The sequence below is a fragment of the Ctenopharyngodon idella genome, chromosome 20 (assembly GCF_019924925.1).
Source record: "Ctenopharyngodon idella isolate HZGC_01 chromosome 20, HZGC01, whole genome shotgun sequence".
Classification (NCBI taxonomy): Eukaryota; Metazoa; Chordata; class Actinopteri; order Cypriniformes; family Xenocyprididae; genus Ctenopharyngodon; species Ctenopharyngodon idella.
The window spans coordinates 2,635,662-2,658,544 of NC_067239.1; the positions used below are offsets into that span (position 1 = coordinate 2,635,662).

The following is a 22,883-nucleotide window of genomic DNA, read 5'->3' on the forward strand; positions in this document are numbered from 1 at the left end:
TAAGTTGCCTTAAAATTTTGAGTTCATTGAAATTAGAAATTTGAGTTAATACAATGAAGGTGATTGGTTTAATCAACAGAAAATCAAAAAATTAAGTTATCTGAACCCAGTGTTGCCAATTTATCTAGATTTAATGACTCCCTCGACCTTTTTGAGACTTTTTTTCAAAAGCCTAGCAACTTCTTGGACAAACCTTATCCAGATTCTTATCTCACTCACTGATCTATATTTATCTGTTCTCATGTCATATGTATGTGCACCAAGAGCTCCTGTAGAAAACCACAACAAATTCCTTGTGTGTTTGTGCACACCTGGCGAATAAAGCTGATTCTGATTCTGATTATATTTATATAGGCTAAATCAGTCGTTGTGACGTCATCTAGTGACATTTAGCGATCAGATTTAGCTACGTTCAATTGAAAGCAGTTGGCAACACTGTCTGAACCACATTAATTATTGAAGTTGATTTGACAAAAGAAAAATGTTGTGATAACAAATCATGAAAATAATTTCTTACAGTGTGGAAATGTCATGGAGATTCGTTGTTTAAAAGGTGTGGGAACTTTGCTGTCATTTTGTGCGAAATATGAACTGTGAACCAAAGTGTTTTTCTCACCAGTGACTTGCTGAATGTGTTTGCTGTCATTGGAAATATCACTATAAATAAAATGGCTTATTAATTTCATATATAGGCCTGTTTACTCACACATTAAACAGGCTGTGCCATTCAAAACAAGTATATAAACTGATGTCGATATTACCTATGCATGCTACTTAAAAAGGGAAAAGAGACTGGAAAAGATGGTAGGATAGTGAATGGCAACAGGACATTTCAAATCGTTACACACACACACACACACACACACACACACACACACACACACACACACACACACACACACACACACACACAGAGCCCTGAGGCCAAAGCATTATGGCTGACTCCACTGTTCCTGTCTTTCTCTATGGAGACAGACTTTACCATCAGCATCCTATCTTTAGTTAAACAAATACAACCTTCTTTCTTTCTTTCTTTACCTATTTCTTTCTTTCTTTCTTTATTTCTTTCTTTCTTTCTTTCTTTCTTATCCATCCCTTGCTCTCCAGTGTTTGTTGCCTGTCTCTGTGACAGAAGAAGGGATGATAGAGGGTATTAATCTCAGTCCATTCTCATCGAAAGTGCTGCCACTCTTCCGCATCTCCGGTAATGAGACACATCATTTATCTGCCTGTTCCTGTGTGTGTCTGTGTTGTCAGGCACAGTTTTTGTGTGTTTGAGAGAGATTTTAGCGTGTGTCGGGAACGCATGGTAGAGAGAGAAGGTATGAGGGAGAGTAGGTGTGCTGCGAACTGCGCGAAAAAGTGTGTTTGCATATGTTTATGTGCGTGTGTGGCACCTTCTCAGTTCACTCCAGGCATTGTGAGAATCAAACAATTTCATGCAGCGAGCAGAAGGGGAAATGAACTGAGCCGTGAGCCATAATAAAATTATCCAAATGTTATTATGGCGCCGGCTGCCTCTGTCCTACTTTAATACACATTTCAGCTCCTCCGGGTCTCCTGCTGGCACTAGCCCTGCTGAATAAATCAACATTAGCTTATGTCTAAATTATTAAGGAAGTGACTTAGGCTCCTGTTTATTGTATAAATTATTAGGAGGGTGAAAGTGTTAAATGCTTGATTTGCCATTTAAAATTCAAAATTCCCTAAGTTACGGCTGTTTCTCGGAGTTTCCGCATGGTGTGCTTGTGTGATGCATGTATGCACGCGCGTATCCTGCGAGTGTTCGCGTGCATGTGTGTGTAAGGTATATAAATCCCTGGGGTTGACCTGGTAAGGCGAGAATGAAAATGTCAGTAAAATCGTTTTAAAATCTTAATTATAAAACAGATAGCTACTTCCGCATTTTAATTTTATTTGGATGAGCCGTATTCCAAGCCATTTTAAATGCTTATAAAAGCACATCTGGGATTTTAATGGCTATTTTAATTAGAAATAACAAACAAAATGTCACTGTCTGACAGATAGGCTTAAACAGGCTATATTATTACATCTGTTTCTGACAGTTCAAGGCTAAAAAACAAAGAAAAAAGAATGAGGGGAGTGGCCTGTGCTTTTTTAACCAATCAGAAACGCGATGTGTTTTGGCGTGAGGGCTTGATGGTCTGATTGAGTCTGTTCCATAGACTGTAAAAAAATATGGACGTAGTGTCCGTGACGTCACCCGTAGATTTCTGAAGAGCATTTTTGAAGCGAAAAAGCGGCCGCTGCCATCTTAGCAGCGAGTCACTCCCGGATAACTGAAAATGGGCAAAGAGGCGGGACGTGGTTGAAACTGAGGTGCTGAAACCACGCCCGCGCGACGTGATCATGTTATTAGGCTAAGTAGCTATCTATCTTAGATACTAACAAGTTATATCATTAGAAAGTTCTAAAGGTTTACTGTCAATCTATAGTGTCTTTTTTACGATACAGATGCTCCAGCAACAGTAATATTGTAATTTGTGTCGGGTGCGCACATGACAACACACAAAATCAAGATGGGACTTCATGCCTTTATAATGAAATGGCGATCGCGAGATGAATCCAATCCGTCGACACTTGGGGAAAATGTCCATGAGCGTCCATTGAAAAAGAAACAACACTTTTTGTGCACAAAAGCGTTAAATCCATGAAATATTGATAAATTATCCATTGTTTGCATCATATTTCTTCTGAACGATCTGCTCTCCATCATCGTTCTTCAAGAAATTATGCAATCTGAGCAGCGTTTATGTTGTAAAACTGTATATGATTGTATTAGCCCGCGTCCAAAATAGTGCAGCAGTTTTAATTATAATATCCGAGTAGTTTTGTCGGATTTTGTGGTGTCTTGAGCCATATTCTCCAGCCATTGTCATTGTAGTAAATCTCACGAACAAAACTTTTAGCCAATGCCAAGTCGATCCAACAACGTGTGTTCTGTTTATCTTCCACATGTACACAGACGTACATCTGTCTCGACCATATAACCGCACACCAAGCCATATTTTTTGATAATTATATGAAATAATATGGCAGAGATGCCAAGTTCAGCAGCTGGAATTAGTTGAGGTAAAGTGACGGCTCACAGACAGCAGCGGCAATCCACCTGTCACTCACGTGGCCACGCCCTTAATTATGCTGAACTTTAAGGCTTAATATAATTTAAAAGGGTGAGTTATAAAAAAAATTCACCCCCCTCAGAGTTGTCATGAAGGGCAAAATTAGCAGTATAGACCTAAACCACAATTTGTACCAGCTGTAAACATGTTTTTTTCTGCTGTAAAGTTGGTCATTTTAACATGGGACTCAGTGAGATTCTGCTCTCTTTTGGAGCCTGTCCCTAGCAGCCAGTCGATAAATTGCAGTTTAAGTCACTTCCGTATTGGCTTCAAGAGAAACTGCGGGAGGTTGCCGCTTGGTCTGCTCACGCGGCGGCCATAATTGCAACGCCTCCAGGCAGCTATTTCAGGCATCCAAGACCAAGTCCTATCTATTTGAATGGCGGAATCCTAAAATCTCAAAAACTGCTTGGCGAACTCCCAATTAAATTTGTATTTCAAATCAGCAACCAAATCTGACATGAACCGTCCCATAAATGTTGTTTCTTATGCTAAAATAGATTTAAAAAAATATTATTTTTCAAGCTAGATGAGCATGTGTAGTCCCAAGCGCAAGTCTCAGGTTTCTATGGGAACCGGAGCTTCTAACGGCAGCTGCAGTGACGCAATGAATTTATCAATCAACGATTGGCTCTTTTACTTAGAAGGCGGGACGTATTCTGCCATTTTTTTCGGTTGCAATTTCTCCCATTCATAATAATCTGTTGTCTTTGGTGACTAGTCTGGCGGACATTAGCAAAACGGCTAAACAGCACTTTTAATGCTTTGCTATATCTACAAGTTAGGTTAATTGACTATATAACTTTGTTTTTATGAAGAAACAATGCTATTTGCAGCCATTTTATAGGGGAAAAAACTTTTCACCGTGCCTATAACACCCCTTCCCTGCGTCTTGCTGCGTAGTGCTTTATTTTCAGCCCACAAGTTCAAATAAAAAATTATTTTGTTAGGCCTAAATGACAGAATAAAGTTTAGTTGAGGCGACCTACAGAGACAGAAATATAAATAATAAAATAAAACAATCAGGATTTGAAGTAGGCAATTTCATTAATTTGTGCTTTCAGTCACTCATACAGACTATTTAACACTTAAACTGTGTGTTACAGGAAGTGCGTTCTAGAAGATGTAGACAACCTTCACTTTCATTTGTCTCCAGGAATATTCATTGGGCTGCTTAATATTACACAAAACCACAGTGTGAGTGAGCTTGCATGAATATTCATAGTCAGATTGTTTATTGTGTTTAGCCTCCGGCCCTGGCTTCAACTGTCACTACATAAAACTTTTGTGCCTTCGTGTGTGTGCATACACATGTATGTTTTTGTGTTTCTCATGTGTACATCAGTCTAAATGACTGACTGCACTTTTACAATTTTCATCATTTGTTTTGGGGTTTAATGTCTGTAATGACTTGAGTCTGTGAAGTTGGATTAATGCGCGCACACACACACACACACACACACACACACGGCTTTGATGCTGGTATAGTCAGTAGTTTGAGCAGCTTTCTATGTGTGTTGTGATGGAGGATCTCCTTTGTAGTCACATGGGAAAATAAATATTTTAACAGACTAACTGCTGAGTTTTTTCTTTCTCCAATTAATTTAAATGGAGCAATTAAGATTTAAATTTCCATAAATAGCTGAGGGAGGGATTGAAGAGTGGAGGGCCGCCTCTGTTACAGTCAAAAGCCTTGGGATTAACCACCTTCTTAATTATAAATAAAAATATAAACACTGCACCCTCTTCCTCACTCCCTCCCATTCTGATTCATACACATATAGAACAGCATTCCCACAGCTTCAATGAATTTACAGGACTTTTCCATTATTTTCCCAGTTGTATGGGATGAGGATAAAAAAATAATAATAAAAAAAAATCACAAAACTGATTGCAAATATAAAGAACAAATTATTTCAAACATTTTTTACAGCAATTAGAACATAATTATATTCAACAGAAATTCACACAACTTTTATTTCTTTTTTTAAATGTTATGATTTTTTTAGACCATGAAATCAAACAATATTAAAATGATTAAAACAACCTTTCCAGGTTTTCCATCACAATAAACACACAAACTCATTCTGACAGCACGAAGTGAAAGAAAGGGAGTGTTATAAAAGTTAAACAGGCCGCAGAAGGAGAATGACTTATGAAAGAGGAGAGAGGAGCAATATCGGAAAAAATCTGGTACTTATCGCCAACAGATAAACAAATCTGATCAGCATTACTGGAGTTTCAGGTTAAAGACGCAGTTTAAGTATGTGGCGCCCTCTGCTGGTACAGAGATGTTAATGCCTGCTGTAACAGGAAATATGGAAGCCTACTATTTTGTAACTCTGAGGGTGGAACGGGCTTCTTTAAGATATTCCAGTTATTTTTCATTAAAAATATAATATAATATAATAATATTCCAGTTTTGAAATGATTATGGAACAGTTAATATACATCACTTGATTACATAAATAATTTAATGGATCCAACACGTGGTTAAATAATTAATCAGCCTAAATAACGTAATTACAAGTTGGATATGAACATGAAAGAACCGAGACTGTGATTATGCATGATTGTGACATGTATCAAACAAAATATGTTTGGATACTTAAAGGATTAGTTCACTTTCAAATGAAAATTAGCCCAGGCTTTACTCACCCTCAAGCCATCCTAGGTGTATATGACTTTATTCTTTATATATGAACACAATCAGAGATATATTAATAAATATACTGACGCATCTGAGCTTTATAATGGCAGTAAACGGGACCAACGAGAATGAGCTGAAGAAAGTGCCTCAATCCATCATAAACGTACTCCACACGGCTCCGGGGGGTTAATAAATGCCTTCTGAAGCGAAGCGATGTGTTTGTGTAAGAAAAATATCCATATTTAACAAGTTATGAAGTAAAATATCTAGCTTCCGCCAGACCGCCTTCTGTATTCAACTTAGGAAGAAAGTGTAAAACTCTTGCAGTTCAAAAATCTTACGCTCCGTCCTACGCCTTCCCTATTCAACTTACGAAAAAAGTGTAACTGACACGACGCCAGTTCCATTTTTTTCCTAAGTTGAATAATGAAGGCAATCTGGCAGAAGGAGGGCTAGGATGGCTTGAGGGTGAGTAAAGCTTGGGGTAATTTTCATTTGAAAGTGAACTAATACTTTAAAGGAGACCTATAATGCCCCTTTTACAAGATGTAATATAAGTCTCTGGTGTCCCCAGAATGTGTCTGTGAAGTTTCAGCTCAAAATACCCCACAGATCATTTATTATAGATTGTCAAATTTGCCCCTATTTGGGTGTGAGCAAAAACACGCCGTTTTTGTGTGTGTCCCTTTAAATGCAAATGAGCTGCTGCTCCCCGCCCCCTTTCCAGAAGAGGGCGGAGCTTTAACAGCTCACGCTTCGGTTGCTCAACAACAACAAAGCTGGAGATTCTCACGCAGCCAAAATGAGGATTGTCAGTAACGGTGTTCAGCCTTACATTGTTCAAACCGGAGTCGACACTGATGGAGAGACTCAGGAAGAAGTTACAACTTTTAGATGTTTCTGAATGGTTAGTGGATAAATTTATGTAGTTGCTGTGGAGTTGATTCAACTCATCGACTAGCATGTGCCGTCATGTTAATCTTTTGTGCAAATCCAGCGTTGAATTGATCCTCGTTTGTGAAGCAGTCCAGCGTAAAATGACAACATGTCAACAACACTCTACTACAAAAACTCTTCCTCTTCTCTAAAGCAGCCCAACATGGCCTCGCCCCCTTTGTTGCATGTTCTCGGGGGCGGGGTTTATGTAAATTTTAGGGTTAGTGATGTCACTAGCCCGGGAAGAAGCTCGTTGTAGTCCCTGACAGCCATTTAAAAAGTGATTTCTGTAAAAGAAAATATCTCCCTTTTGCATTGAACTTTGAGTGTCGTAACTTTGCAGATGTTGTTTATGCTCAAACAGCAACATTACACACTAACTAAAGTTAAAAAAGTCAAATCATAATCAACCACCCCTTTAAAGAAAAATCCATATAAAACATTAGGCCTACACTAGTAAACAAATTCTCATTGATTACATGTGCTCTCAAGAGCATGAGAATAAGTTGGAAGGACACACTATGTTTGGGTTTTGTGTGCATGTGTCGGAAAAATCATGCATTTTAGAGTTAAAATGAAATAAAAATCATGCAGGGTTGCAATTATACAGATTCCAGACAAAAGACATTCATAACCTTAAGGAAAAAATAAAGTATATAAATACTCTATACAGGACAGCGGGTGAGGACAGAAGGGGTTAACTCACACAGAGTGCACTGAGGAGGAAAATGATCTGCATTACTATGGTGATGATCTCATCTCAACCCTGATTGCCAGGTAATAACCCGTAGACCAAACAAAACCGTTACATTTGCTTAGATGTGAGAATCCCATTTAGTTATTGATTCAGCGGTTGATGAGGTGCATCTGCTAAAGGATGTTCAGTGACTGGCTGAAATCTTCAAAGTGGAGTCTATTGGATATGAGGTCTATGGGCTGTGACTGGCGTACAGGGAAGAGCGTCAGACCATTCTTAATGATTAAAGTCAAGTGTTGGGAGTCATTCTGTAGAAGATTCACACTGCGACTCTAGATCAGATCCGTCTCTTTGAGCTCCTCCTCAGTGCCTCTCACTAGTCATACAGACGACAGCACTTCTCCAGCCGACTCCCTCTCCTTCTTCTCGGCCCGCTCCAGCTCCAGCACGCGGATCACTTCCTGCTTGGGCATGTGCTGGCCTTGATTGCTGGGGTACGTTTCTGTGTCCACTACCCGATACGGGTCGATTTGGAAGGGGCTCTTGGAGAGGACTTCGGCATAGCGCCGCTTCAGGTCAGGGTCGGGACAGAATAGATATTCGTACACAGCGGCAGCCATGATGCCCCCTATTAAAGGGCCCACCCAGTACACCTGAGAGAGAGAGAGAAATAATAAATCATGTTCAAAAGATTGAACCAGGGGATCCAACAGTCTGAGACCACATTGAAAATCACCGATTTATCAGATTTAAACCTGGAAATAAATGGACTTGTTATGATGTAAAATTTACACAAAATATTTAGGATTCTGCAGCAATATATAATATTTAAGATTTCTTTTAATTAATTAATTTTAATTTATAAGATATTAATATTATAAAATAAAAATATTATATATTAATGCAGATTCTTAAATATTTAAGATTTCTTTTAATCATCTTTTAATTATTTTAATTTTAAATAATTAAACTTTTAACTCAAATTGTGAGTTTTATGATTTAGAAAAAATAAAGAAAATTTAATGCTGTAAAATTAATAAGATTTAAAGATTTTATAAATATTAAAAATATTTAAGATTCTGCACCAATGTATAATATTTAAGACTTCTTCTAAATTAATTAATTTAATTGTGAGTTTTAAGATTTTGAAAAAAATTACATCATTGTTATGATGTAAAACTAATAAGAAATATTTAAGATTCTGCACCAATATATAAAATTTTAGATTAATTTAAATTAAATGTATTATGGAAATGTTAGTTTGTCTTTATATATATATATATATATAAAGAAATATTTAATAAAATATATTTTTAATAATATGTATTATTATATATCTGCATTAATATATATTATAATATTTCTTTTAATTAATTTAAAATAAATAAGCTTAATTTAACGAATACTAAAATTTTCACTCAAATTGTGAGTTTAATGATTTAGAAAAAAATAAAGAAAATTTAATGCTGTAAAATTAATAAGATTTTATAAATATTATAAAATTAAAAATATTTAAGATTATGTACCAATAAATAATATTTAAGATTTCTTCTAATACATTTGTTTTTAATTAAATTAAATTAATTGTGAATTTTACGATTTTGAAAAATATGAAGAAATGTTATGACATAAAATTAATAAGAAATATTTAAGATTCTACACCAATATATAGAATGTTAGATTAATTTTAATTAAATAATTAAGAAATGTTATTATTTAAAAATCATTTAATATGTAATATTATATATCTGCATTAATATATAATATTATAATATTTAATATTTCTTTTAATTAATTTAAAATAAATAAGCTCAATTAATTTAATGAATATTAAAATTTTCACTCAAATTGTTATGCTAATATTATAATTGGCAAAGAAAAGAAAAATGTATTACATTTAATATGTGAAATAGATGCATATTCGCTGGTATTTAATGTTTGGACCCCACTGTATTAATCATGGTCTGCATCTTTTTGTACGGAGCCCCGGACATGACATGCAGGAAATAAATAGTAGGCTACATCGTGCGCATGATTTATTAATTTGTTCCCTCGATTTACTAAAACGTGCGCACAATTTATTATTTCGTTCCCTCGATTTATAAATCATGTGCATGATTTAGTAAATCGAGGGAACGAATTAGTAAATCGTTCGCATGATTTAATTTTTTTTCTTGCATGTCATGTGCGGGGCTCCGTATTTTTGTGTGAATATGTATACATTGTGAAAATGATTCCTTTCCTTTGTTATATTTTCAGCTCAGTAAATAATCTGTCCTGCTCTCATATCTGTGTCTGATATATGCATTTTTTTTCAGTGCGACAAGGATATTGACTCCAAAAGTGTGGATTCCTAACTGCTGTGACGATAGAAATAGAAGCGGGCACGACCGACTGCATAGCGCAGGCCAGATACGTTCACCCCGCACGACCCTGGACAGCACCGCACAAAAATGCAGTTCATTTTGTTTATCTCATTATTTCTAAACGATTATACACACAGTATAATAATCACCAGCAGCTCTCATTAGTGTAACACTACCAGTTTGGCCTTCATGTGGCTTCACGCCTGATGTTTTTCTTTTATTCATAATCCCTAAAATCTTTCATTGATGAAACTCACACCAACGTCTTGAAAAGGGCACTGTGTGTGCCACGCTGCAAGTGCAGTAAACACTCCATGAAAGAAATGTTTTGACCTTTCTAATGTTACGGCACCAGTGGGGAGACCCTGAATCAAGCGTGATGACAGCAGCAGTCACTCAGACGCACCACTCATGAAGATACATAACACTCGTATGTGCATGTAGGGAGCACACCAACCAGTGTCATGTACCCGTGTTATTTTGAATGCCACATCTGTCTGGCTTTTGACTGCTGTGCAATGTTTCAAGTGGAATGACATTTAAAAATCACATAACCAAGAGAGCTGCAGTCTATGCACTGGCCGTTGGTGATCACAGCCCTTCTGATATTCAGTACAACAGCAGGATTGAGAGTATGGAGCTTTTATACAACAGCTCAATAAATATTATGATACACTGAGAAATTTAAAATGAATTAATCCAGTTTATACAACAGCTCTTTCTGGTTCTCGAATCTGATTGGCTGAGAGCAGTGCGATATTCCCCCAGTATCAGCACTGGAACCGTTTCACCGTTTGTATCACTCCGCTTCTGGCGACTGTCATGGCGGTCGAGCAAATTCACCATATTTTTTATAAATACTACTGTTATTGTGTCATGGAATCGAGTTTTAAGAGTTTTTTAGGCAAGAATGTAGTTATTTAGACCTCAAATATGTGGCTCATATATAAACATAGCGCTTATTTTACTATTTGTTTAGACGCTTAGGCCGTCAGCGGTCGTTCAGTGCTCGTGTACCCGCAGAGAACAGCTTCATCTCAGCCGATCCTTTGGGAATTTGCTGCTGGCTCTTATGTAGATACTGGTTAAAAATATATTTCATTTGGGGTATATCAAACAGCAATCTTTGGTCTTATTAATCTATTACTTGTTCCAGAGCAAAACGATTTGGGTTAAGGGGAAAATTTTCATAACTTTATATTTAAGCTATATTTAACTTAAATCCTGTACTAGAGCGCTACTTTTGTACATTTGACTGAATAGTTTGCTTGTGTTTTTTATTTATTTGCTTGTGTTTGTTGTTTGCTTGTTTTATAATGGCTATTGTTGTTAATTTAAATATTTTTGTTCAATAAATATTATTTTATATAAATATGGCATATTTGGAAAGGGTATGTCAGTGAAAGTTACAATATTACGCCATTAGATGGCGGCAAAGACTCTCTTTATGAGTGAGTCAAAACAAGGAAGTTGTTTTAGTGCTGTGGGAAATCCCCTTAACTTTTAAAAGGACAAAGACAAAGATATCGCCTACACTCGTTTAATCGATCTCTTTCTCATAATACCATAATACTCTACATAATACAATAAGCTTCAATGAAGCGACTCAACGTTACTAGTTCTAAAGTGACGTTTTATAATTAGTAACGATGGCTTGGGCTCAACTGTTAAACTGTCAACTTGAGATTTGAATCCGTGGCGCAAGGAAGTAGTTCTGCACAAAAGAGGGTTTTAAAGACACTCTGTTGTTGTTTCTTATTTATTTACACACTTGTGCCGTCGAACTGTTGTATAAACGCAATATTACACTCGTAGCCGTGCGATATGGCTGTATATTAACATGTGTAATTACCTACGCCATTCAAATCACAGCCGTGCTGATATGCAGCCATATCGCACGTCTACTCGTGTGTGATATTGCTCATATATCAAGCTTATGCCAAAGATCTGTGGTAGGTCAGAGTAAATGTCTTCTTGCGCTAAATATAGTTCAGTCTCTTTTGTAGGAGTGAAAGAAACAAAGCCAAAATTCTCTTCTTAAAAAAGTTTTGGCGTTGAATCAAATTCGACAGATTCACTTTTATCAGTCACAGTTCCAAAGGCCTTGCTGACCTTCAATCTTCATGCACATAAATATCAATGTAGGGTTTAGAAATAACTTTATGAGTCTTCGTATTGTTTGTCCACACACCCACGGAAAGATATTGTGTAAATCTTACCCAATGGTCCTGCCATTTTCCCATGATGACCGCAGGACCAAAAGAGCGAGCTGGATTCATGCTGGCTCCAGTGTACGGGATCTGAAACACACAGACAAAACGTGTTACACTTGTTATGAATTGCATGTATTTTGCAAAATAGGCTTATTGGGAAAATGTGCCTCTACCTACATTTAACATGTATTTAAGGTGAAACACTACAGGCAAATACACTGCTTTTTCATGCAATTTTGAGATTTTGGGCTTTTTGGCTTTTTATAAGTGTTTTTTTTTTTTTTTTTCAGACTAGTGGAAAGAAAACATCCAAAATATACTTTTAAGTGTATCTTTTATAGCACTTTATCTATTTGTGTCTGCAGATTTCAATTACAGTATATATTTATAAAAGATGTTTTCTCAAAATGAGTTTTTTCTCTACACTGAGCCTGAAATCTCCACTTCAGCAGCACTTACATACACCAAACTTTACAGTTTTATTCATATCTACATTCTGAAGGTTTTTACAGAGGGGTTTGTTCATATATAATTTGCCTGATTTTATACAACATTGTATTACTAAAAATTGTGAAAATTAGTTTTTTTTTCTAGCTGTTGACAGTATTTTCTTATTTATGGAGTGATAAAAAGAGAAATAAAACAATCTTTGGTTCACTGGACTTCATCCAGTGTTCAGATTTTTGTTCTAGAAATGAGTGCAATTTAATTAAATAGTGCCTCAAATGCATATTTAAACATAACTTTTCAGAAAACTTGTAATACAATTTTTTTTGCAATTCTTAATGTAATCAATCAACTGGGGAAGTATAGTGATATCTATTAGTTTTTTTTTTTTTTTTTACTCTATTCACCTGGGGTATCTCGCCTTAAATTTTACATACAATTCACTGCTGTTTCCAGCTGAAATGAACACTTGTGGCAGTAAAACACCAACGAATTATGATTATAAGATTATCGATTAATAAACACTTATGGGGCCTATTTTAACGATCTAAGCACTTGGTTTAAAGCGCACGGTGAAAGTGCACTTAGGGCGTGTCCGAATCCACTTTTGCTAGTTTAAAGACGGGAAAAATGGTCGCCGCATGGTCTAAAAGGGTTGTCCCTATTCTCTTAATGAGTAATGGGTGTGTTTTGGGCGTAACGTGCAATAAACCAGAGTCTCATCTCCCATTCCCTTTAAAAGCCAGTTGCGTTCGCGCCATGGTGGATTCACTATCTACATGGTGGAATTTGCAAGCGGAAAAACTGAACGCTTCTCTAGCTAGGAAACGGAGGTTAAAGCACGCGAGCAGACCATCTACAGGACAAGCCGTTTTTAGACCAGCACGCCCATAGGCGCACAAATGGCTGCGAGTGCATTTGCTATTTAAACAACGTGGAAATGATAACTGCGTCGGGCTGAAACTAGCCTGGTGCCGCATTGCGCCGGGTGTATGATAGGGCCCTTATTTGTGTGCAATTTCTTGACTGTTATGACCTCAAAACTCTTTTACCATAGTGCATGGTTTGTAGACTACTACATTTTGACATTTGCATCACATAACCAGCTCCATATGTATGGATTTTCTGATGTAGTAAACTTGCTCTGCAGCTCACGTAATACAGAACGACACTCAGTAAAACTCAATAAAAAGTAGGCTAAAATGCATCTTTACTTCAGAAATTTTTCTCTCATGCTTGCTTTTGTTAACACTATCGTTTAGGTTTAGTGTAGGTGGTACGTTATTTTCAAACATGATTAACCTTTTAGCTCCACTCACCGGACATGTCATTTCCGAACTGCCAATGTAATAAACTAAAATAACAAAACTTTGCCAGAATCATGTTCATACACTCTAAAAAATGCTGGGTTAAAAATAACCCAAATTGGGTTGAAAATGGACAAACCCAACGATTGGGTTGTTTTGACCCAGCGGTTGGGTTAAATGTTTGACCAACATGCTGGGTAGTTTAACTATTGCTTAAAAATGACTATATTGCTTGCTTAAAATGAACCCAACATAGGTTGGAAATTAACATTTATTAATATGCTTAATAAATAATAATTAAATAATAAACATGTATTAAATTGCTTATTAATAAATGTTCACCTTTTGATTATTACTGTTGCCTCTATTAATTATGTGTCTGATTTTTTATTTCCAACCTATTTTGGGTTCATTTTAAGCCAGACATACAGTAATTTTTAAACAATAGTTGAGTTTAATAAAACTATCCAACATGTTGGTCAAACATTTAACCCAATTGCTGAGTCAAAACAACCCAAACACTCCATATTTAACCCAACTTGGGTTGTTTTTAACCCAGCATTTTTTAGAGTGTATGTTTTGGATAAAAGTCAACACACTTTTAGCACCACTCACTGGACACTTCACTTTGAGAGTGTCGTGAAACATGCAAGAAGCTACAATATATCATTTTGCAGAAATGCCGCCACAGGCCTGAAATTTTGAGACAAGAAGAAACAAGTTTGCATAATGCAAAGAAACAATGTGAGAGAAAATTAAACAAAGGAAAAGATGGGAGGAATGAGCAAGCTAAGTGACAGTGGTTTGGCACTTTAAATCATAAATCTGCTCTAAAGGGTCTTAAGGAGTGTTTGTCTCAGTGCCAGACCTAAATACATGAGGGCATGTAGAGGGCATCCCGCTCTCATGCCAACTTTCTTAGCAACACAAATGAGCTTTCATATAAACACCTCATCTGCAGATTCTGCTGGGATTATTGGCATGGAAATACCACTATCTCTTGGGATTGTAGCTAGGCTACAAATTCTCCAAAGGAGAACTAAGCAGATACACCTCAAGAGACTAATCTTTATAGGATAAAGATCTTCAAGCACTGCTTAAAAATGTGCCTGACAGTGCAGGATTGGAAATGATAGTTATAGTTAAAGCGCTCACAAGAAACATGCTTTGGAAAGCGTAATGCAATTTAACACAACTAATTTATTGTTTTCTAGTGGTGCAAATCAGGAAATACTTACAGCAAACAGATGGCCGATGCACACCGACAGACCAATGGCCAGCGCTGCCGAACCTTTAAGATCACTGCGCTTGGGGTCACAGGTGGCAAAGACGGTGAAGACGAGCTCAAAAGTGATTATGAGCTCTATCACAATGGCATGACCAGTGGAGATTTCAGTATTGACCTGCAGGGGGCGATAGTGAGTTATTTGTATAATGTGAACTTCATCGACTACTTGCTCCACATCGTTTTTTTTTTTTCAATCATTCTCCTGGAGGCCCTTACCACTTACACATTTTAGGGCTCACACTAATGAGACAAGCTTAATTAGTTATTGAGTGCTTTACTAATGACTGATAAGTACCGAGAAATGGTTCCATTTTAGAACCGGTTTCAAATTTCTAAAAACAGGTGATTCGATAAGAAACACGCCTTTTGATTCTGCTTATCGGTTCTTGTGTGCGCATTTTAATGTGATTTGAAACCATTTTAAACCATAATGCGAGAATACTCGCGTGGTGTTTTCTGTGCTCTGCACACATTCAAAGCGTGCGCACAGAAAAAGTGATTTTAAACCATTCAAGCATGAAGAAGACTCGCGCACTGTTTTCTGTGCAGCCCACGCACCCAAAACGAGCGCACAGAAAGCCGCCTCTCATACTAAATAGCGTGTGATACTGAACAAAGTTCACTACCACGTCTTTTTGCACTCAAACGGACAAATACACACAAAATACGTCAAAATACCCTTGTAAACACAGTTGGTTATGTTTTAAGTGAATGTAAACAGTTGAGAAAGAAAACGCACGTGTAACAGTATAATGGACCAGTGCAGCTCTTAAAGTGACAGCAGCCTAATAAACCTGCTGCCGTCTCTATAATAACGTTCATCATACATAAAACACTGTTTATTTCAATTGTATCTTTGTCCAGTTGTATTTATTTGTGCAATTTCTAATTTGTTTGTTTGTTCTTTTTTAATTACTGAGTGTTGAAATTTATATCAGTTAGGCTAGTTGTTTTTGCTATGGTATTTTTAAACCATATAGGCAAAAGTAGCCTGTTGATTTTTGTTCATGGTATTAAGCTACAATGTTTTGCAGTAAGACTTAGAATAAATGTAAATGATATCTACGTTTTCTTTACCGGTAACACTTTACAATAAGGTTCATTAATTAAACATTAGTTAATGTATTAACTAACATGAACTAACCATGAGCAATACATTTGTTACTGTATTTACTAATCTTCGTTAACATTAGTTAATGAAAATACAGTTGTTCATTGTTTGTTCATGTCAGCTCACAGTGCATTAACTAATGTTAACAAGATTTTAATAATGTATTAGTAAATGTTGAAATTAACATTAACAAAGATTAATAAATGCTGTAGAAGTGCAGTTCATTATTAGTTCATGTTAACTAATGTAGTTAACTAATGAACCTTATTGTAAAGTCTTACCTCTTTACCGTATTGGAATCGAAATTAGAGTCGATGAGAATCAGAATCGATAAGCAGAATTGGAATCGTTAAAATGAATTAATCGTTAACCTTAAAATTATCACCCAAAAACCAAAAATTCTAGCTGAAGATATTTTGAAGAATGACTCGTGCTTTTTGCTCATACAATGAAAGTCAATGGGGTCCAAAACAAAACACGACTCCATCGACTTACATCGCAAAAAAAAAAAAAAAAAATCAAAATATCTTATTTTGTGTTCAAGGTTTATGGGTGAACCATCCCTTTAATTAAAAATACTCACAGAAGTCACTCCCAGTCCTCCTCTCACTGATGCTGGTGTCACTCCGTACAAGATGGCCGCCCCCACCACTGCCCCCAGACACTGTGCCACCAAATAAAAAACACCCTTTGCCAGGCTCAGCTTCCGTGTGGCAACCATCGCCGCAGTCACGGCCGGGTTGATGTGGGCACCGCTGATGTGCCCGAAACATTGGGCGAGGGTTGCTATGGATAAGCCGAAGCAGAGAGAGATGAGGACGAGGTCGGCAGGTGGAGGGTTCTCCTGTTTTGCTGTCCAGTTGATGGTGGATCCCAGACTAAGCAGCACGAATATTATCATGGCTAAGAACTCCCCCGAAACCGCTCGCCAGAACTCCTGAGTCCACACACCTTTGAAGGCTGCCATGACACGGTTATTGCATGAACAAGACGACACACACCTCCTTAAAGAAATAAAATGAGAGATAAAAAATTTATTTGTGATTCATACCCATTCATACCATAAGATCACGAGTGAAAATGCTTCTGTTTTGTATTTTTAATGCAAATTTTTATAACAAATTATATTATCTGCATAACAATTTCAATTAAACACTGAATTTCAGAATTAGGATTTGGTTTGTCCCTCTTTTGCTTTAAAGGGGTCATGACATGGATTTTTAGGGGTTCAAGTGAAACCCTATTGTAATTGTTTAAATTTCCAAGGATCAGCATTCTCCCCTAAAAGTGATCAGGCAGACCAAACCGGAAGTCGTAGAGACTTCAAACTTTGAGGGCTGGTAGTACAACGTCACCAAGGCTCACCCTGATCGGCCTGACGGGGGCGCTACAAAAGTATGAAATGTCTCATAACTCCTAAACCGTTAGGCACAGACTAAAGCACTGTCTTATATCTTTGAAATCCTTGGCTCAAGACGGACAAAATGCCTTTTTCAGGTATTATGGATTTTTTTTGAAAAACCTACTTTTTTGCGAACTAGTCCTAGGTTTTTGGCCTGAACAAATGCAGTCTAATTGTCAATAATTATCAAAAAATGTTGTAATTTCGATTTACGGTCCCTGACGGTCGCCAAAACGTTTGAAGTGGGCGGAGCTACTAAAATGGAACTACTCATGAATGGAATGAGATATTTTCACCAAACTATACACCAACCATTCTGTGGTTGCGTGAAAAAGGATGCAGCGACTGGCCACTTGGTGGCGCTATAACAAGGAAATAACTTGAAAATGGCTATAACTGCACAACCCCAAGTCTGATTGACTTGAAAATTGGCATGTGGCGTCTTTGTCCAAGGTGCCAAGACTGCCTTTGAGGACATTAGCGTATCTTGAAAAACGCGGCCAAAGGTGGCCAATGAATTTCGAGCAGCTATCAGACAGGGTTAACGGAGGCCGATTGGAACGAAACTCGCTGGGCTTGTTTGACTCACGGTCTGTGAGATATTCAAAAGAAATCGGCCACTGGGTTCTGCCTTCGCGTTTTTCATGTGCGTAACGGATTGTATATCACGTGATTTTTCACACACGCCCACAACATTCGTACCACATGGTAGAACTCCTCATTCTGAGCAACTTTACATTATACCTTTTAATATTTGTGCTTAAAGGCCTTAAAGAGCTTGAACCCCGATAATTGCTGCTCGCAGCTATATTTTTTTATTATAATGTTAATAAAGTCTTTTTGCAAAAAAAAGTATATACAGTATATATGCAGATAAACTTTATCTCATCTTTCGTTCTGTCTGGAATGATCCATTTTTAAGGGCCGGCTCCTTTAACTTGTCAGTGAACGACCACTGATATGATTGGCTAACGTCACTGCATACGAAACAGTATCAATACCCACTCGCTATTGCACGCAAGAAAGTGTTTTGAAAACATTATCTATATGAAACTGTCATTTACAGACAAAGCATTATGAAATCATTTACTCACAGTTTGTGATGCAGCTGCTGTCAGATCCAATACAGTTGGCTGTTTCATCTGTCAACAAATGTTTCTTTGCAAACTCTCCATTACACTGTGCCTTGCTGACAAAACAAAATGCTCCGAACAAATATATTATCCTATCACGTGATCTGGGATGCCATTAAACTATCCACGCTAGGATCCCTTCTGAAGTTCTTTCACTCTTCCATTTGTTCTTTTGTTGACAGACTCATATAGTGTATACTGGATATAGTGTATCCAGTGTAGACAGCGTCAGTGATTATACTGGCTTCTATTTGCTTTTGACACAACGCTCACATCCAGTGTAGGCAAATGTTGGTCGTCAAGCGGCTGAACGCCAGTGGGCGGAGCCTATGGTGCGATGATGTATAACTGTTCGTCGATGTCTTGCTATGAAGGCAGTCATATGCAAATGTATTTGCCCATGTGACGTTACAGATCCCTCAATATCAAAATTAGCGTTTTTTTGGAGCGTGATTAAATAAATGCTTTGTTAATAATAAGGAGGACGTTTTAAGTCATGAATCTTTTTAATGGTACAAAGACCTCTTATATGTCAAAAGATCAAGGCATATTTAATTTCTCATGTCATGACCGCTTTAACGAAAGCATTTGAGCCACATAAACTCCACAAGTTTGTATAAACCTGATGATCATGTGATCCAGCATGATTTGAGATTTTTGACCATCTGTACAGTCGCTTGGTCAAGGTCACAGATTTGCTTATTTGACCTAAGAACAGTGCAGTATCTTACATAATTTTTCTACTTTTAATGTCATAATGTTAATTAAAAATCCTAAAACTTTTTTTTTTTTTTTTTCCAGATTTGTGAACATTTGGACCCTATACTGAAATTGTTACACTGTGGAGGACAGAAGAATATTGCATTTACTGACAACAAAACAATGAGTGAGAATATAGTGAGAGAGAAGTATATATATACTATATATAAACTATTTTCAAGTGTCCTATAGTATAAAAGACTGTTATAGTGTCTTTATCTCTTTCTGTATGGTTTTAAAGTGTCTCCTCATGCAGTTAATCTGTGCGCTCTGTCCAAGTGGAAATTCATCCAATTAGAGTGGCCTCAGCTTCCTTTCAAAAATTCCATAGAGCACAGGAACGGAAAAATCCCAATAACAAAATGGATCTATTATTAACCAAACAGCAACTATTCAGTATACATCAGCAAAATGCATATGTACACATCATTAGCAACACTAATAATTACACTGAAAACATCATGAGGACAGAAAAACTAGGCCTAAAGTGCGGTGAAAAGTGCTGTGGGAGATACATTTAAATTATGTGGTACAAAAAATTACCATGGTAATCAGAGTATCTAACAAGATCTACACTTCTTACTGTAAACTTTGATATCTTTGTATTATGTTTACTGTCATCAACATTAATTTAACCATAGGCATACTGCAGAAAATTTAGACTATCGCATATTAATTATGCTTTTTCATCCCTGTGGGGGGAAAAAACCTGCTTAAACCAGCCTGATCAACTAAAAAGTACCCAAAACCCTCTGGGAAAGACCAGCTAAGACCAACAAACCAGCTTAGACTGGTTTAAAATATAGTGGGCTATATGCAATAAATACAGTAGGACTGCAAATAGGCTAATAACTATGGCATTCTGGCGGAAATTATGATAAACAATTCTATGGTTCTAAGTTTTTAAGTTTAGGCCTACTTTAAACTACTCTCTTTGAAATAAGACGACGATGATTGGATGATTTTAATCGATCATTTCGTGAATCAGGGATGTTGTCTGGCAGGTGAACCCAACTGAACGTCATGTGAACATTTAAGGCGTGTGCTCAAAGAACAGAAACATCACTTTACGAGCCAAAACTTCTTACTATGGAAAATCGACAAACTCACCGAAGAAAGCCAGAACTTCTGTTCGGAACCGAGACCTGCGAAAACGCTCTTCTCATCCCTGAACAAGCATCCTCTCAGTGGGAGAAGTCTACCTCAAACAAGACATCTGAAGCACAGGATCGCGCTGTAACAGCGCTGTCTGTTTTAGTGATCAATATGTGTGTGAGTGTGTGTGTGTGTGTGTTGTTCAGCATCTCCTCCCTCTGATACACACACGCGCGCGGTGCACCGATTAAAACTATTAAGTTCAATTAAACACGAGCGCATATTAACTACTAGCCCAGCTGGTATGCTAGTCGTGTTTATATAACGACAATACGCTTTACCTCCATCCACCTGAGGGGAAACTAACGCAATAAATCTTAAATATTTGTAATAATTTATAAATATAAACTATAGTATAAATACTACAACAATACAGCAATATAAAGTAAGTACACTCTAAAAATGCCGGGTTAAAAACAACCCAAGTTGGGTTGAAAATGGACAAACTCAGCGATTGGGTTAAATGTTTGACCCAACTGTTGTTTAAAAATTACTATATGGCTGGCTTAAAATGAACCCAAAATAGGTTGGAAATTAAATATCAGACACATAGGCCTAATTACTATAAAGGCAACAATAATAATCAAAAGGTGAACATTTGTTATAAATAAGCAATTAAATAAATGTTTATTGTTTAATTATTATTCATGAAACATTGATAAATGGTCATTTATTAAACATATTAATAAATTAATTTCCAACATATTTCGGGTTTATTTTATGAAAGCAATACAGTAATTTCTAAACAATAGTTGAGTTAAATAAAACTACCCAGCAGGTTGGTTAAACATTTAACCCAACTGATGGGTTAAAACAACCCAAACTGTTGTGTTTGTCCATTTTCAACCCAACTTGGGTTGTTTTTAACCCAGCAGTTTTTAGAGTGTAAGTATTCTAAATAAATAATTTTAAATAGTGGCTGAAAATGAATTGATGGGCCTCAAGAATGCCAGATTATAAGTGTTTGTCTGCCCAATTCATACATGACATTTCATAAGATGACATTCACACTCCCTAGGTATATTTATATCTAATATATCCTTATTTATCTTTGATTTATGGAGTGTGTTTGAACCTCATACATCAGTGAGCTCATAATAAAAACATTTTTTATTGTTAATAAACTAAAAATAAAACATTTTTTTCCTCAAGTCCAAGTACAGCCTATTCTGCACATTTTATTCATTTACTGTACATTTGAACATATATATATATATATTTTAAAGCATTTAGTCATCTAAAGTTTTATCTGTTCATAATACAAATACAAATCAACCGACAAGACAAACAAAAATATGTACAACTGTAGCATCTGTAGATCATGGGAGTATCAACACTTTTGCTCTGAACTCACCTGAATCTGTCCAGGGCTCCACAGCTTGTCATGCCTTCCTCAGACTGACTGTCAGCTCAGGGTGCTCTTCTCTCAGTGTCGTGTTACCGGCTCTTCATGGTCACAGCACAGCACAGAGATATGAGGCTGTCGAACAACTGATCTGACAGCATCAACTAGACCAGTGACACGACTCCCACAACACACGCCTCCTCATATCACACACAGCATTTTATATCTATCTATCTAGCGTGGGAGTTATTATCACATAGTTAAGTATACTGGTAGACCTATTAATCATATTTAAAGTTACAATCTGAAATATTGTCAAAGGTCAAACAGCTAAAGAGATGAGATAATTAATTTAATATGTTAATTTACACTTTGCATGTAAAATGTCACATGCACTATATATCTAAAGCCTAATGAGCTGGTTGAATTACTGTAAAGTGACCATTTAAAATGTTTTTGAAAGAAGTGTCTTATGCTCACCATACATTTGATCTAAATACAGTGAAAAAATAGTAATATTATGAATATTATTACAATTTTAAATAACCGTTTTTTTTATTTTAATATATTTTAAAATCAATTTTCAGCATCATTACTCCAGTCTTCAGTGTCACATGATCCTTCAGAAATCAGATATGATGATTTGATGCTCAAGAAACATTTTTATCAATGTTGAAAACAGTCATGCTGCTTCATATTTTCATGGAAACCATGATTCTTTTTTCAGGATTCTTTGATTAATAAAAAACAGCATTTATATAAATTAGAAATCCTAAATGTCTTTACTGACACGTTTGATCAATTGAATGCATCGTTGCTGTATAAAGTATTAATTCTTAAAGGGATAGTTCACCCAAAAACGAAAATGATCCCATGATTTACTCACCCTCAAGCCATCCTGGGTGTATATGACTATCTTCTTTCAGACGAA

The 22,883-nt window shown here is 36.5% G+C and overlaps 1 protein-coding gene across 3 annotated transcripts; it reads right to left on the bottom strand.

Annotated features, from left to right (window-relative positions):
- Nucleotides 1–5,090: 5,090 nt before the first annotated feature.
- Nucleotides 5,091–22,147, bottom strand: aqp4 (aquaporin 4). Of its 3 annotated transcripts, XM_051876308.1 has the most exons (6): nt 21,962–22,124; nt 20,563–20,686; nt 16,742–17,162; nt 14,998–15,162; nt 12,012–12,092; nt 5,091–8,079 (listed from the first exon to the last, which is right to left on the bottom strand). In XM_051876308.1, the coding sequence occupies exons 2-6, from the start codon at nt 20,616–20,618 to the stop codon at nt 7,807–7,809; spliced, it is 996 nt and encodes a 331-aa protein (XP_051732268.1). In that variant the 5' UTR covers nt 20,619–20,686; nt 21,962–22,124; the 3' UTR covers nt 5,091–7,806. The 3 variants fall into 3 exon arrangements, with proteins under 3 accessions (XP_051732268.1, XP_051732269.1, XP_051732266.1); XM_051876309.1 differs by lacking the exon at nt 20,563–20,686 and having other exon boundaries at nt 21,962–22,147; XM_051876306.1 differs by lacking the exon at nt 21,962–22,124 and having other exon boundaries at nt 20,563–20,833.
- Nucleotides 22,148–22,883: the final 736 nt, after the last annotated feature.

Coding starts and splice junctions, on each gene's coding strand:
- aqp4 (XM_051876308.1), bottom strand. CDS start 20,618: ATGAGAAGAGCGTTTTCGCAGGTCTCGGTTCCGAACAGAAGTTCTGGC. Junction 17,163..20,562: donor AGAAGTTCTGGCTTTCTTCG/GTGAGTTTGTCG, acceptor TATTTCTTTAAG/GAGGTGTGTGTCGTCTTGTT. Junction 12,093..14,997: donor GCATCGGCCATCTGTTTGCT/GTAAGTATTTCC, acceptor TGTGTGTTTCAG/ATCCCGTACACTGGAGCCAG.